General features: G+C 34.4%; 1 protein-coding gene across 1 annotated transcript; it reads left to right on the forward strand.

Moving 5' to 3' along the window:
* The first annotated feature begins 2,920 nt into the window (after positions 1 to 2,920).
* Positions 2,921 to 16,695, forward strand: LOC137810952 (FKBP12-interacting protein of 37 kDa). The gene is made up of 14 exons (XM_068612467.1): positions 2,921 to 3,168; positions 3,245 to 3,284; positions 3,376 to 3,443; positions 3,843 to 3,907; positions 4,009 to 4,045; positions 4,457 to 4,544; positions 4,670 to 4,734; positions 4,836 to 4,913; positions 7,386 to 7,433; positions 13,332 to 13,385; positions 14,353 to 14,514; positions 14,781 to 14,850; positions 15,712 to 15,767; positions 16,391 to 16,695. The coding sequence occupies exons 1-14, from the start codon at positions 3,142 to 3,144 to the stop codon at positions 16,544 to 16,546; spliced, it is 1,014 nt and encodes a 337-aa protein (XP_068468568.1). The 5' UTR covers positions 2,921 to 3,141; the 3' UTR covers positions 16,547 to 16,695.
* The last annotated feature ends 1,090 nt before the right edge of the window (positions 16,696 to 17,785 follow it).

Below are 17,785 nucleotides of genomic sequence, written 5' to 3' on the forward strand. Positions count from 1 at the left end.
CAAATTCTTGGATTTGACAACATAAGAGAACTCTACTAAGAAGACCAAGATTTTGCATCTATCTATGCTAAGTGTGAACGTAGAGCACAAGAAGGATTCTATGTATCTGAGGGTTATCTTTTTAAAGAAGGCAAACTTTGTATACCTCAAGGCACACATAGAAAACTTCTTGTAAAGGAATCTCATGAAGGAGGTCTCATGGGCCATTTTGGAGTTGATAAAACTTTTGATCTTTTAAAAGGAAAATTCTTTTGGCCACACATGAGACGAGATGTCCAAAGACATTGTTTTAGATGTATCTCATGTTTAAAAGCTAAATCTGAAACAATGCCTCATGGACTTTATACCCCTCTACCGATTGCAAGTGTTCCATGGGAAGACATTAGCATGGATTTTATCTTAGGACTCCCTAAGACTGCAAGAGGTTTTGACTCCATCTTTGTGGTTGTGGATCGTTTTAGCAAAATGACACATTTTATTCCATGCCACAAAGTGGATGATGCTCAAAATATTTCCAAACTCTTCTTTAGAGAAGTGGTAAGACTTCATGGCCTACCAAGAAGCATAGTATCGGATAGAGATCCAAAGTTTATAAGATATTTTTTGAAAACGCTTTGGGAAAAACTTGGCGCTCGACTACAATTTTCCACATCATGTCATCCTCAAACGAATGGACAAACTGAAGTAGTCAATAGATCTCTTGGTACTATGCTTAGGGCAGTCATGAGGGGTAGCCATAAATCTTGGGATGATTACCTTCCCCATATTGAATTTGCCTATAATAGAGTAGTTCACAAAACTACCAATATTTCTCCATTTGAGGTTGTATATGGTTTTAACCCTCTTACTCCTTTAGACTTGCTACCCCTTCCTAATCCACAAGCTTTTGTGCATAAGGAAGGAGCTATCAAAGCTAAATTTGTTAAGAAAATGCATGAGAAGGTTAAATTCCAAATACAACAACAAACTGAGATATATGTCAAGCCCAACAATAAAGGGAAGAGGGAAATCATTTTTGAGGAAGGAGACCTAGTTTGGCTTCATCTTAGGAAGGATAGGTTTCCAACTAAGAGAAAGTCCAAACTTAGTCCCCGTGGTGATGGACCTTTCCAAGTCCTCAAAAGAGTCAATAACAATGCTTATAAATTAGACTTACCTGCCGAATATGAAGTACATGATACTTTTAATGTCATTGATTTGTCTCCTTTTGTAGGTACCAATGAAGAAAATGACGCTTTAGATTTGAGGACAAATCCTTTCCAAGGGGGAGGGGATGATGAAAGAGGGCCAAACATCACTTCAACTGAAAGTCAATCACCATGTCATATTGGGCCAATCACTAGGGCCATGGCTAGAAAGCTTGAAGAGGATTGGAACATTGCTACTGATGGCAGAGAGACTTATCTCTACATGCTCCAAGATGCCAAAATTCAAGCATAGAATAACTTTTACATTTTTGTCAAAAGTAGCATAGATGAGTTCTTTTGTATTTTTGCTAAATCATGCAAATGGTACCTAAAATGCTAACCTAAGTTTAATTAGAGTTTCCTACTCTTAATTAAACTTTAGGTCCGACCCATATTAGCCTAAGTGGAGCGTAAGATTCTAGAGCTCATTGCACATGATAAAATTCTAGAACATACCTCCCATGTGCTGAATTTTAGGCATCATCTCCATGTGCACAACATTTGAATTTCCCTCTTATTTTATTCCTTGTGTAAACCGGCCTCCTTAGCTATTTAAGGAGTGCTTTGGCTCTTAGTTTTAGAAGATTAATACACTTAGTGAATTGTTGCCAATTTGTGCCAATTTCACTTCTTGCCCAAAACCTCCTAGGTTAGGCTTTTAATCTTCACAAATTTCCCCTTTCCAAGTAGAGTTGGCCTCACCATTCTCAAATCCTACCTCTCATGCACCTTCAAGGTCACCACCACTCTTAGGAGGACCTTGCTTCATCTTCAATCCATGATGCTTCCGCCATTCACCAACAAATTCCGAAAATATGAAGGCACATCTACATCATAAACCCTATCACCTGATTGAGAAGCATATACAAATGCAACTACCAGAAATAGCCATACTTATAAATAGTATTTACAAATGCGGCTATATAGCCGCATTTGTATCTCTTTAATTTACGAATGCGTGCTGATCAAATGCGGCTCTATAGCCGCATTTGTAAATGTAAAACAACTGCCCTTGTTTAGCATTTCTGCGCTAGTGATTGTTGTTACTTGAGGTGCATAACTGAAATGTCAAGTTGCATAATAATGTCTAATATAAAAACTTTTATTTAAAAAAAATGTTTAATTATTGTTCATTAAAACTGAACAATTGGTATAATAAAAAATAAAATAGTAATTTAAGAATATTGGAATTTTATCGATTGGCTTGCATCTTATTTATTAATGATGAGCTACCCTTATACATCCAGACATTTAGTATTTGGGGTTTATTTATTAATGCTGAGCTACATATTGAGATTTAATATTTGATAAGATAAAAATTAAAATAGTAATTAAAAATATATCATGAAACTTTCTTTTTCCTTCTATTTGTTATCTGCTACAAGTTTTTTTTTTCCATTGCATATCTTATTTTATAGCATTCTGCACAGGTTCAAATTAAAAAACAATGTTAAATCAGAAGGTTCCCCTCTAATCAAGATCAATATTTATTGGCTTGTCAAAACAACAAAAAGTGTAATATTGATTTTTTCAATAAAATAAAATATATAATTACGTGATAATTTTAGTATAATTTAACTTTATTTACAATTTATACAAGTTTTATAATTATATATAATTTGTAATTTTATAACTATATAATTTAATATAATTAAATGATGTTATAAGTTTTATTATATAAATGATGTTATAATTTTATAAGTATATATTTTAATATAACTTTTTATTTTTATAAATTTGGTATTTTATAGAATTTATAATTTATGGAATTGAGGCGGATGGAATGAGTAATCTTTTTTCGCATTAGTTAGTTCCTGCGGAGGCTTCTTCCAAGAGGAGAAAACTGCATTAGAAATCGCATATTGGGTGCATATTCTACTTTACCTAGCTTCTGTAGAGAACCATTGTGCAAAACCAACCTTCTTTCACATTGCTCTAGGGTTTCTCCAACTTCATGGCTTCCCCTACGCATTTCGATGATGTAAGTGGCACTATCCTCGCCATTAATTTTCCTTGGTAGTTCCCTTTAACCTCAACTTCGCTTCTGCCTAACACAGGAATTCGATTTCGGAGGTGGATTTGGCGGAAGGCATTCAGGTTTCAATTCTTCTAGCTGTTTTTCTGATTAAGGCTGCTTCAATTTGAGTTCTTGTGTTGAGTTTGGTTGTATCATTGCTTTGAAATCTAGCTAGTAAGAGGTCCTCTCCCGATTACGACGATGAAGATTACGACAACGATCCTTTTGCGAGGAAGAAGGTACTGTTTGCTTGAGTCTGTTATGCAGTGTCGGCGTTTAGGTGCAGGATATAGTAGAATGTGTTATTATTTTCTTTCTTTTATTTTTCTTTGACTGTGTTGGATTGTGGTTGTGTAGGTTGAGGATAGTTAGATAACTTGAATGATGTTATTGTTTTTTCACAATAATTTATTTTTTTCATTTTTTATGGAGGATATTGGCTTAGTTTTAGGGGTTGGCTCACTTTATGTGGTGTGCACTGGTGATATATGTTGGGTTTGGGATTTTACTGTTCATGTATGGTGAGCAGTGGAAGTTGATGTGGGTGAAGGGTATTCAACCTTTTTTCTTGCTGAATTGCTTATGCGGCTTCTAACAATATGCTTTATGAAAAAGAAATTTAATGATTTGTGATGCAGGCTCAATCAAAAGCGGAAGAAGCCTCTGGTGTTACAACAGGAATGATTTTGTCACTGCGTGAGAGGTATTTTACATAATAAATGGTGTGTGGAATATGGTAGGTTGTGAAAATTGCGGTTAATTATTTGGGTCTTAAACATGTTTGTGATCTTTATATTTTTGCAGTCTTCAGAACTGTAAGGATACACTCGTGACATGTCAAGTACGTTTCCTTAAAGAATTGATCTTCTTTGCTCCCTTCTATTCTTGCTGCTATCTTTTTGGTTTTCTTTCCAATATTTATAGTTCTTTCTGTATGAAAGAATTTGAACTTTTGTTATTAGATAAGCAAACTTTAGTTAAGGTTGATGTGATTTAAGACTTGGTTCATAATGGTATTCGTGATGAAAAGGTGTCAATCTTCATCTATAATGTTTGGATTGTAATGATATGGAACAGAATGTTCGGGCACCATTCCCTTCGATCTCTATGTTCATAGCTGAGTCTTGTATGTTAGAATGGAGGGTTGTTTTCCTTTTGTACAAATTTTCACATATGATAGTCTTATTCTCATATCAGAAGTTTGAGCTGTACATTTTCCTTAGAAATATTGACAAGACCTTGAATTTTCCAGAATGAACTGGAGGCTGCAAAATCTGAGATTCAGAGTTGGCATTCTACACTTAAAAATGAACCTTCTGTACCAGCTGGAATCACTCCAGGTTTGTTTGTACTCTGTTTTACAAGTGAAATATACCTCTATTAATTGTTCAAGAAATGACTCTTTATACAGTTATTTTATGTGTTCTAAATGTATACTTTAACATTATTTAATCTTTCTTTCTAGATCCCAAAATGTTGATCAATCATCTTCAGACCTTGAAAACCTCTGAAGAATCTTTAAGAGAGCAGGTTTAGAATCTAGTTTTATATATTGTTTTTTCGTTCAAAATAGTTCATCATCTATTCATCTGGTCTCATTGATCCTTTATCATTTTCCTTTTGAATATTAGCTTGAAAAGGCGAAGAAAAAAGAAGCTGCATTCATTGTAACATTTGCAAAACGAGAACAGGAAATAACAGAGTTGAAGGTAATATCTTAAAATAAGGTTCTTGCCGGTGATTGTTTATTATGATTGTGTGACTTGAGAAAACTACAAAAGAATTATAATGAATTTGAGAGAGTGAATTTCCCTCTCTTATGATCTCATATTTATAATAACTCTCGATACATCAGATACAATGTACGAGGGGAAGATAAGAGAATATGATAAGATATATCTAGCCACTAGGTATAACACAAAGCACACAACACCTTTACAATAAATTCTATTTAAAACTTCTCCTCAAACTGGGGTATACAAATTGTATATGCTGAGCTTGGAAGAAATAAATTCAATCTGAGGTCCTCTCAAGGATTTTGTTAACATATCTACAAGTTGATAATTTGATCTGACAAACTCAGTGCAAATTTCCTTGGACAACAACTTTTTTGAAATAAAATGACAGTCAATTTCTATGTGTTTAGTCTTCTCATGGAATACTATATTGGAAGCAATGTGGAGAGTAGTTTGGTTATCATAATATATCTTCATTGGCTGAATATAACAGAAATCTAATTCTTGGAGGAGTTGCTTACCCATATAAGTTCACAAGTGAGGGATGCCATTGCTTTATCAACATTTTTCTTATTGCTTTTCCAAGAGATAATATTTTCTCCAAGCAAAACACAATATCTTGTAGTAGAGCGTTTATCCATAGGAAAATCTGTCCAATCAACATCACAATATCCACATATTTGAGTATTCCCTTTATCTTCATAGAGTACTCTTTGTCCCAAAGGTTTTTGGAGATATCTTAGAATATAGATGACAACATTCCAGTGATCAATACAAGGATTATGCATGAATTGACTCAACACCAACTGCAAAAGACAAATATGGTCTAGTAATAGTAAAATAAATAAGTTTTCTAACTAGTCTTCTATATCTTTCTGGATCAGAGAAAACTTTTCCCTGTTCTGTCATTAATTTCTTATTTGGATCCATGGGACAATTTACTAGTTTACAATCATATAATGCATGTCTCTTTTAGGATGCCATGAACATATTTTCTTTGGGAGATTACAACTACTTCCTTTGATTGGGCTACTTCTATGCCCAAAAAATGAGATTTCCAAGATCCTTGTTCTGGAAATGTCGGCATAGGTGTTCCTTTAACTAAGATTTTAGAAGCATCATTCCCTATAATAATTATATTGTCAACATGCAGTATTAATTACACACATCTTGCAAGGGAGGTATGACAATAGAAAACCAAATGGTCTTCCCCATTGCCTTTTAGCTAAAAGGATTGCACAATGTGGCTGAACTTTCCAACCAAACTCGTGGAGATTGCTTTTTGAGACCATAGAGAGAGCGACACAACTTACAAACCAAAACAGACTTCCCCTGAACAACAAACCTAGGAGGTTGCTCCATATAGACTTCCTTTTCTAGATCCCCGTGCAGAAAAACATTTTTAATATCTTATTGATGAAGGGGCAATGACGAATGGCTGCCATGGCAATGATATTAGTTATTTCCACCGGAGAAAAATTATCACTGTAGTCAAGCTCATAGAACCGAGTATATCCTATAGCCACCAATCGAGCTTTGACGCGATCAACTTCATCGTTAGGTCTAACTTTAATGGCATAGACCCAATGACAACCTACTGTCTTCTTCTCAAAAGGAAGAGGAACTAACTCTGATGTTTTACTATGTTCAAGAGCTTGCATTTCAGTAATCATGGGTTTTTGCACCCAAGATGATCAAGTGCTTTTGTCACATTTAAGGAGATGACTATGACCTAACAGTTTAGGAGATGAGGATGCAACACAAGATACAAATGAGCTAGTACCAGGTAGTACATGCCTCTAGATTCATGTCCTTAGCAATTCATTCAACCCTTACCACATTCATGTATATCAAAAGAGTTGGCATCAAAAGTTAATGAACAATTCAATGATTTAGTTAATTGGCTTAAAGAAATCAGTCTAAAGGGACGGGCAGGAACAAAAATAATATATTTTAAGTTTAAAGAGGGAGAAAGAGAAACTTCACCAATTCCTTAGGAAGCTACTTTAGATATGTTGGCTAGTGTTATGAAATGAGGTGTTTTAAGAAAGGATAGAGAAGAGAACAGAGATATATTACTAGAAATATGATCAGATGCACCTGAGTCAATTATCCATGGATTTTGACTCTATCAATTGTGAAATGCTAGTTGTTGACCTAGTTGGGAGTTGTAAAACATTTATAGGGGTTTATTATTCGTAGAAATTTTACCTCTCTTTTATTCTGTTTGATTGTGAAGTGTATGGGCACACTTAGTAGTTTGTCTGGATTCATGAATGGTCACCTAATAACTTTCAACTTGACGTCCATCCAATCAAAATATTCTTGGCTGCTCAAGCACTAGAGTTGGAACCTGTTGCTTTCGTTGTTGCTGCTGTTCTCTTTTTTATTGTTCTGATTTGTGTTTTTCCTTGTTAATGATTGGTTTTCTGATAACTTCTCCAGTCTGCTGTGTGGGATCTGAAAGTGCAGCTCAAGCCACCATCTATGCAGGTAAGTTTATAACATGAGTGATTAAGTGGATCTATAAATCAATATGCATGCTGATGATTCTTCTTTACACATTAATTTTAGAATCCTGTTTTTTTTTTTTTTGAGGCATTGTTGAGACTGCTCTTGATTCCTTGCCCAATTGCTCGCATTTCAAATTTTTTTATTGTATTGTAATGCATCTAGCTTAGCATATATGTACATGTAACTTTAGTACATGTCTTTCCGTACTAAAGAGCAAGGGTGGTGCAACCTGCATCAATTATTTGATTTTTTGCAAATTGTTTATAACCAAAATGAGTTGTCTAAATTTTTAATGTATATAAGAAAATTGTTGTGTTCTTTTCTTCCTTGTGAACAATGATGCCATTCCCGATAAATTCACCTTCAATTAGGCTAGTTGTAATAGTTTTGCAGTCTTTTACAATAAATGGAAAATAAATTCAAAATGTCCATGTTCTAGTGGCTGAGCTAGGACCTTAGGTTAAAAGTTGACAATAATTATTATTATAATATAAAGATTATAAAGATAAATGTAGTAGAGATTTTAAAATCATATAAAATTTTAATATCTAATCAAAAACTGACATGACTATTAAGTTTGCATTTTAATATTGAAGCTCCCTCATCCCCCTTTTTTTCTAGTGTGCCTATCCTTTTATAGATTCTCACATCTTCATTTTTTCTCGTGAAATTTTGAATTCTTTTTATTAACAATTATTCACTGTTGATGATTGTAAAAAAGTTACCATATTTTCTTATATCTAATTCCCTATGGCCATTATCTGACCCCTTCGTTTTCTCAAATTCAAATTCCTTGGATAACTTTGCATTGTTCATAAAAATTAAATTGATTAACATCATTATGAATCTTATGGATCATGTTCCTGATCATTTATTTAAAAGGAATTTCTCTTTTGTTCCTTTTTAATTTTGAAACATGTTATTTTTTATTTTTCAATTTTTAGTACTATGAAGCTGGAAAAGTAAATTTAATTTTGAAACATGTTATTTTTCAATTTTCAACATGTACATTTATATTATGCAACAAAAGTAAAAGAACATCATATTGTTTTATAAATAAAAATTTGAATTTAATGTGTTCAAGATCTCAATTGGTTGTTGGTTAGACGACGATTAATGGTTGAATTGTATGAATCAGTATAATAACTCTATATAGTTATATATGGTATATATATTAAATTAATTAACTTTATGCTAACTTATAGACTTTGGCTTAGTGGTGAAGTTCACTAAGCTTAGCATAGGTGCTGGGTTCAAACCATGATGGGTGCTACTTTTGTATTTCTAGTGATTGTTGGCAATAAACTATGAAACATGATTGTGATGGAAGAGAGCATAGGATGACTCCGTGTGTTAAGTGCACATTGGAGTTATTTAATTTATAGGGGAGAAAACAAAATTAGAAAACATTGAGGACATAATTACAGAATATCCATTGTCACTATGTAATTAGTTCAAGGACCCTACTTAGTGAATATATCTACTAGCATGGGAGTTGATAAAACTAGTAGAAATATCACAATTTGAGGCAATATGCATGGCAAATTGGTTATTCCATATAACTTATAAGTGACAATTGTGTAACCTCCCTAAACCTTAGTTGCCTTTTGACCATAAAAGCTCCTGAACGACTATAGTCGTAGCTCGATAGTTTCTAAAGCAACTGTTTGACCATATAAGCTCTTGAACAACTATAGTCGTAGCTCAATACTCTGCCTCCACAATGGACTTGGCTATAATATTTTGCTTATTTCTTCTCATGGAGAGAAGGTTATCCCTGACAAATATACCAAACCAACCTTTTGTTAATTGGGGAGCCTTAGTTTGCGTTAGAACATCTCACAACTCAAGCGTGTTTGTTGTTTTCATACAAAATACCTTTTCTTGGAGCTCCTTTGATGTATTGAAGAATGCAAGTCATTGCATTTCAATGTTAATTGGCATACAACACTTATTGAGAACGAGATATCCATGTGGGTGTAGCATTAAGGTTGTTTGACTTCCCTACCACCTGTTTGTACCTTTCAGCAGCTGGAAGGGGTTCTTCTTGATGGTAAGAATTTGACATTAAGATATATTGAGGTGTCATTTGTCTTGGAATTTAACATTCTGTTTCTTCTAGAATATCCATTACATGCTTCCTTTATGATATGATGATCCTATTTATGACTGAGCTACCTTTATTTCCAAGACATATGATACCAAGATGATCAATACTCGTGATGACAATGTCATCACCACAAACAAACATATAGATTCAACTACTAGGTGAGTGGCGATAGAAAACAAAATGGTTAGTTTTGCTTCGAGTCATATCAAATTGTTGAATCACAATACTAAATCTTTTGAATCATGCTTTGGAGCAAAGGTCCCCCTTGAGCAACAAAACAAGGAGGTTTCTCCATGTGGATTTCCTCGAGTAAATCACCATGTAAAAAGGCATCCTTGATATCCAACTAATGGAGAGGCCAATGACGAATGACAACCATAGACATGAATAGTTGCATTGAAAGTATTTTGGCAATTGGAGAAAAAGTATCCCCATAATCCAACTCAATGATACGAGTATAGTCTTTTGGGATTAGGCGAGCCTTAAGTTGGTGGTAGTAAGTATTATGGGATCCACGATACGTTTCGCACAAAATGATACAATTTGACCCTCCCCCAATATGAATCGATTGAATAATTGTTTTTGCTCCCGTATCACAACTGCATCATGCGAATAGTAAGAAGAATCGCAGGACCGTTCCGTTTCGTATTGTGTGTATCAATGGGGATTTAAAAACCCTAATTTCAAAATTTTACGCACGCGAACCTCTTCTCTCCTCTAAAAATGACGACCATCAGACTCGTGACAGCGGGAGGCGCGACACCGAACAACGACAACGGAAGGTGCGCAACTACAGAGACTCGATGCAGGACAACGACAGTAGGAGGCGCGATGCAGGACAAAGGCGCGCGACTAGAGGTGCAATAGTCGGGGGAATAGCCAGAGGACCGAAAGTAGGATGCATAGATGAGAAAAAAACAGAGAGTGATTTTTTTTTCTGCTGTCTTGGATTTTTAAAAATGAGTAAAACATAAAAGAGAGGTAGATATTACTTGGAAGTATTGTGAAAGTCTTCCTACTTATGCAACAACCACACTTTTCTTTTTGAGGTTGTGTTGTTGAAATTGTGTGGTATATATATGTAGATACAACACTTGGGATGAAATATGAGGCTGTTTTGTTATTAATTGTATCGTTGCATGTTTACATATCTTATATATTTAATTTTATGTTACATTTTTTAATGTTTATGAATCTTACGATTCATGATTCAAAATATCAGCTCTCTGATACTCTACTTGTATCTCGATCCAACTACCATGATAGATACATATTGTTTGACATAGATTTTTCTATCTTAGATACACAAAGACATTTCTTGCGTACTTCTGAATAGAAAAAGAGGACAAGGAAGAATGACCCTAATAAAAGGAAGGAGGAATATGATGATAACCAAAAAAAGTACAATAAGAAGGATTACAAGTAAAATATATATCTTTCATAGAGCAATGAGATTTTTAAACTTAGGAGACCAAATGATGATGTGAAGGAGTTGTCTTTGAAGGTGGCGGCGATACAATACAAGTGCAACACTGTTATACCTGCAGGGGTGGAGAGGGGATAGAGACTCTCTCGAGTACAAAAATGCACCAAGATAGGTACAATTGTAGAAGGAAAAGCCTGAGATGTAGTTGGTACAAACCCAAAAAAGGGAACTAATATAAAGAAGGTAACATCAACAAAGATAAAATACCTATGGAGAGTAAGGGACGGACACTTTTACCCTTTTTGAGATTGTGGATACTTGAGAAAAATACACTTATGAGACCAAGGACAGAATTTGTCAATGCTAGAGACAAGAGCATGAGTGAAACATGTACTATCAAAGACTTGAGACGGTTAGGGATGAAGAGAGTGGTGAGGATATAGAACTTGACAAGAGATTTTACCTTTTAGAATAGAGGAAAGCATGTGATTGATGAGATAACATGCAGTAAGTACTGCATCACCTCAAACCTGATGAGAAACATGATTGCAAAAGAGTTCGGGAGGTCTCAAGATGTTTTTTGTGTTTAAGAACCCCATTCTGTTTGGGGTATGAGGATAAGATTTTTGATGCAACACACGTGAGATGCCATAAAAGGGTTGAGAAATAGAAAATTAATCGGAACAATAATATGACCTAGAAATTATGACTTGAACCCCTTGACGCTAGTGTAGAGAATCATTTATAAAAGTACAAAACATCTTGACGCTAGTGTAGAGAAAATATGACTTGAACCCCAAACTTTTGTTTGAACAAAAACAAAAGGGGGCAAAGCTCGACTAATAATATCTCTTTGAAAAAAACCTTCAATACCTAATTGACATGACTCAATATAAAGACTTGGATATCCTAACTGAGCATGAACTAGAAGTGGGGATAGTATCTCCAATCCAACAAATTGAAGGGAGCCCTAGGGACATAAAAGACATTATGAATGGAACGAGAAGGTACAGAATGGTTGCTAGCACCTTAGGACTGTGTTTGAGAACCATTTGTCATGGTGATAGGTAAATGACTAAAAGTGTAGAAAGAGAAGAAAAAATGGATTTATTACTTGTAATATGATTGGTGCCCCAAAATAAGGACTGAAGGGCCTAAAAGAGTAAGAGATGTAAAGAAAGGAATTATCCGAGTATGCAGCAACCATTGAGTGTCAACCTTCTTCCATAGAGATCTGCTGCAGGAAAAATTGTCTTTTGTTTCAGTGAGATGCATCTCATTGCTCTCTCCAACAAGCCAAAGTTCAATGTGAGAAGCCTAGGAGGAACGGGGTATGGGTTCATCGGATATCCCAGATCAACTTCTTGTTAGGCTCTAGATGCTGTGTTGAGAGAGGGAAACAAGAGAGCCTAGTAAGAATTGTGTGTTTAGATCACATCGAAGCTGTTGAATTTATAGGTGAGAAAACATAATTACAAAATATTGACATAAATACAGAATAGTTAGTTATCCTAGTTTAGGCTAATAATATAAGTATAGAATCAATTGTCAAGATTCTAGCACTGACTTTGGAATGTGAGAAAAATGTTTACAGGCATTTGTGCAACTCACTTCAAATGACAGCAACCGGTGATTCAGTGGTTGATTCTGGAACCTGGGCAGGCCAAACCAGGTCACACCAGGTCAATGTCTTTGCTGATCCAATTAGAGGCTGGACCATTTGTGCCATATGTTGCTGTTTGGACCAGTTTGTCTGGCTGGTCTTAGCTGGTTTTTAAAACATTGGCATGTGCCACCACCGGCAACAAATACCCACCTCACAACAGTGTGGTTCTTGTCTCGTTATACTGCTAATGTGAATTACTGCACTGTTAAGGCATTAACTACTTAGAACACACCAGTGTTTTTTTCCTCTTTGATTCACTGTAACATGTGCCTTGGTATTGACTCTACTCTAGGGATAGAAGGTTTTTAGGTATTTCTTGTTCATCAGGTTAATATAGGGTGGTCCACATGGGTTTTAGTGCACAGGTTATCCTGTCAATATAATAGGTGGCTGTACTTTTTTAGTATTAAAATTTTGCATGAGCATTTCCTGCTTCACTAAACTTTGACAAATAAGATGTTGAATTTGTTCTTATAGTGTTTCTGCTGTACTTTCTCAGCCTGGTTAGTTTCTGCTTTATGTTTGTGGTGTCTTTATTTATATCATCTCACATCATTGTTGAAAGTTAATCTGCTGCAGAAATTGCACATCATGTTGGTTGTATCTTGTATTCTATTTTTGATCTTTTGATTCTCGGAATTGTTGCCTTGAAATTCTTTAAAATATAATTTTCAGGCTCGGAGGTTGTTACTAGATCCAGCTGTTCATGAAGAGTTCACTCGTTTAAAGGTTTGCTATTTGACTTGACGCTGACTTCTACTGAATCGAGTTTGGTTGATCTTTTTAACTCTTTTCTGTCGGAGTAACACAGGGAGGTGAGAAATTTGAGTGTAATAATTCCTAATTCATGTTGGAATAGGAAAAGGTTAGTTAGTTCAAGCTGTCTACAGATTTTTTCACTGACTGATACAGTGCAGAAACATTTTGTTACTGTGTGAACTGTGTTGTCACACCCAAAAAGAAAAAGAAAATCAACAGTGTAACAGTAATAGTTTTGTATTTTGGAGGTCACAAAATGAAATGGAACGGAATTACCACAGAAGATGGAAGAGTATAGGCAACCTTTTTACTTTGGGTAGACAGTCCTTGTATAGTTGGAAGTACAAGGGATACCTTTTATCTGTAACCCTTTGTTTTAGTAGAGAGGAGGGGGAGGGAGAGGGAAATAATATTGGTTTTTTGGTTTAGGGATGAGGGTAGAAGAAATGGTGGAACCCATTTTTTTTATTTCCTAAATATTTCAATTCATCTATCTCCCTGTCCTTATTTTCCATCAAATCAAATTGCATAACTTTCAAAACACTTTGTCTATTTCTCGCTTCTTTCTACTCTACCAAACAGCTAATCATTCAAATTTATTGCTTACATATTTCTCTTTTCTCAACCTATTTCCATCCTCTCTATTAATTTCCTTTAAATCAAATACACCCCAAATGTTTTCAGATAATATTAGAATAGGAAAATTTCAGATTTGGCTTCCTACAGATGCTTTAGAACCCATAACTGTTACACTGTTGATTTTCTTTTTCTTTTTGGCTCGAGAGAGTTGTTTTAGTTACATTTTTCTTTTCTTTCAAATGCATCACATGTCGTCATTCCCTACACATCATAACCATTTTTTTTCAGTTGTTATGGGACATAAATTTTTTATGGTTACCCCTTTTTGGTTCTTACAAGATTTTTCATCTGATAATAGAATTTAGTCGAGGAAAAGGATAAAAAAGTAAAGGAGTTGCAAGATAACATTGCTGCTATGAATTTTACTCCCCAAAGCAAGATGGGGAAGATGCTGATGGCTAAATGTAGAACCCTGCAGGAGGAAAATGAGGAGATTGGAAATCAAGCTTCTGAGGGGAAGGTGCTACCATCTCTTTTCTCTATACCTCTAAATGTCACTTTCTCCCCCACTTGTGTTTTTCTTTTTTTTTTTTAATCAGCACCCCACTTGTGTTGTATTAGTAACAAGAAGTAATGTCACACTTGTATGCATTTGCCCAATATAGACATAAGGGCTTAATCCCAAAATGTATTATATGGAAGTAATGTCGCATTTGTATTCATTGTTACTGAATTGATGCTTAAATTGTCTTCATTTTTCATTTGTGCTTCCTTCTTGGTATGCAGATACATGAATTAGCTCTGAAGCTTGCATTGCAGAAGTCCCAGAATTCACAACTTAGAAGTCAATTTGAAGGTTTGTCATTGAATGGAACTTGTTTTATGTTGTATGTTTTAAATCATGAATAGTGGTTTGCAGCGGCCGTCTCCAAAAACACAAGACACTATTTTGAATTTTAGTTTATATATTGTGAACTATACACATAAATTGTAAAAAATGTTAAAAATTGCTCGAAATAATGACATTCATAATAAACAATAAAAAGTCATTTGGTATTAAACACCAATAAAAGTCAAATACAAGTTTCCTCGATAGAATTATCGATTATCATTTTCACTATTATTACATCTAGATCTATGGATTTCAATTTTGGAAATTAAAATCCCAAAAATAGCTCTCCAACAAGCCCTAATGTCTCTGTTCTAAGGTTTTTTTTTTGGAATAAACCTGGTGCTGCAATAGTTCCTGCTACGGCAGCTGTTGGGTCTGCTACACTAAACTGTTCTGCTAGAGTAGCCCCTAGATCAAACAGGGCCCACTCCGCACTGCTACACCACTATAGTAAACTATTTAAAACCCTTTTGCCTCTATAATTCCCTGACTCTTACAGCAGCTACATAGGTAATTGCTGTCACCTTTTTTTATATTTCAAATAAGTTTATCTATAGTTTTACTAAATTTCATGCCACACTGATAGAGTGAAATGATATTGTTGCCTGTGGCTATAAAACTAATCATTTGAAGTGTTATAGTATGCTAGAAATATTATCATAAATGTGCTAGTTTATTTTAACAAGTGTTTGTCAGGAGTAGGTAGGGATAGAAGTCGGTGTCTTGTATTTTCTTGTGTATAAAATTGGAGACTGGAGGGATTGAAAGTTATCTACCTTTAGATTTTTATATATAAACACTAGTTCTTGTTCATGACATCTACAGGGTTGCAGAAGCACATGGAAGGACTGACAAATGATGTGGAAAGATCCAATGAAACGGTTTTTACTTCTTTCTCCTTTTCTCCTTATTTGTTATTTAAAGATTGCAGTATGTTCTGCAATAAAAATGTCTCTTTGATTCATAAGCAACAATTTATGAACAAATGGTGAATTTTTTGTTTGCGGACCCTGCAACTCGGGAAAACATTGTATGAACTCAACTATTGCGTTGGGAACGAGGCTGGCATAAAATAAATGATTGCTGATATGAATTGCATAAATGATTATGCAGATTAAATTTTTCTGCCTCAAGTTTTTGAAACCCTTAATATAATTTGCTTAGATCTAAATTTTGAATAAAAGTTTGAGAGGATTTTTTTTTATTATGTAAAAAGAAAGGGTAAATATTTTTGTTTTTCAAAAAATTTATGCCATGATGTTCTTAGATTTGATAGAAATTGAGTGTTGATGTTTTTAAATGGACACATTTTGTATACCTTGAACCTGTTTATATCGAGTCAGTAAAATGTTTTCCATGGTTGGATAACGTGATACTTGCGTACTGTGTGAATGCGTTGATATTTGAACGTGTTATTTATTTAAAGAATTGTGAATCAATACTTTTTGGCAGATACATGAAAATTAATATTTGAGAGTCCATACTAAAATGGATGGAATTGCAGGTTCTCATGTTACAAGATAAACTTGAAGAGAAGGATCGGGAAATACAAAGACTAAAACATGAGCTTCAACAGAAAAACTTAGAGGATGCAAGGTCAGATGCAGCATTGACCAGAAATGACAATAATGAGACGATGGCTGGAGAGGCTGCTAACTAATTTCACATTATAATTTTTTGTAGGAAACAATTGTTTTTCTTTTCAATGTCTTTTTACTCTTGTAAGTATATTATGTTAATAATTTTTTTGCATATTTATGAGATGATTATGGTTCTATTTTGAGTGGAAATATAGTCCTCGTAGTTGAAGATGGTGCCATTTTTATAATTTAGTATCTGTTAGAAGGGAGTTGTGTTTTTTTTTTCAAAAAAACTTGAAAGAAAGGATTTTTAAATCATTAGATTGTATTTCCTTTTGAAATTTTAAGTATGAACACTTGTTAACATAGTCGTTGTGCTGATTCTAGGTTGATTTATCCTCTCTTGGTATCCATTACACAACCACACAAGGGTGTTATCAGAATATCTATAGATTTATTTAATTTTATTATATAAGATCAGAAACTTTAAAATTATGAACACAATTAGGAGAATCAACTGAAACATCATCAATTAGGAGAATCAACTGAAACATCATCAATTATGAACACAATTAGGAGAATCAACTGAAATAACCTTAAAAAGAAATTATTTAAGAGATCTGATTAACAAAGCGTTAAACAGTGTATGTGGGGTTCTCACAATGTAGAGTAATAAGTCGTTTCAGATGATTAGTTTTGTAAACGGAAGGAATTATTCAGTAGTTGAAGGTTTTTGGAAGTTTGGTAATGGGATATTGGTAACTATAGTGAATGTTTATTGCTCTGGCACTTTACGGGAAAAGAATGAGGTGTGGAAGGAAATTAGTGTTGTCATAATGAATCAACTGTCAAAGGCTTTGTGTATTATTGGAGATTTCAATTCTATTAGACGGCAAGAGGAGAGGAAGAGTTTGATGTCGACGTCAGATTATTGTAGAGAAATAAAAGGTTTCAATGATTTTATTGAAATATCGAAATTGGTTGATATCTCGTTGGTTGGTAGGAAGTTTACTTGGTACAAGCCTAATGGAATGGTAAAAAGCATAATTGATAGGGTGCTTGTTTCAATGGAATGGTTGGAAGTTTGGCCAAATTGTCAGCAGTTCGTGTTAAGCATATCAATCTCTGATCATTGTGCAGTAATACTTAAAGAGGTGTCCTTGGACTGGGGTCCAAAACCTTTTAGTTGTTTGGATGTCTGGTAAAGAGATAGTAGATTTAAGCAGTTTGTGAGTTTGATTTGGTCTTCTTATGAGGTCGTAGGAGGTGGAATATTTGTGTTCAAAGAAAAATTGAAAAAGCTAAAAGTAGATTTAAAA

This window comes from Phaseolus vulgaris, chromosome 2 (genome assembly GCF_000499845.2).
Source record: "Phaseolus vulgaris cultivar G19833 chromosome 2, P. vulgaris v2.0, whole genome shotgun sequence".
NCBI classification, from domain to species: Eukaryota; Viridiplantae; Streptophyta; class Magnoliopsida; order Fabales; family Fabaceae; genus Phaseolus; species Phaseolus vulgaris.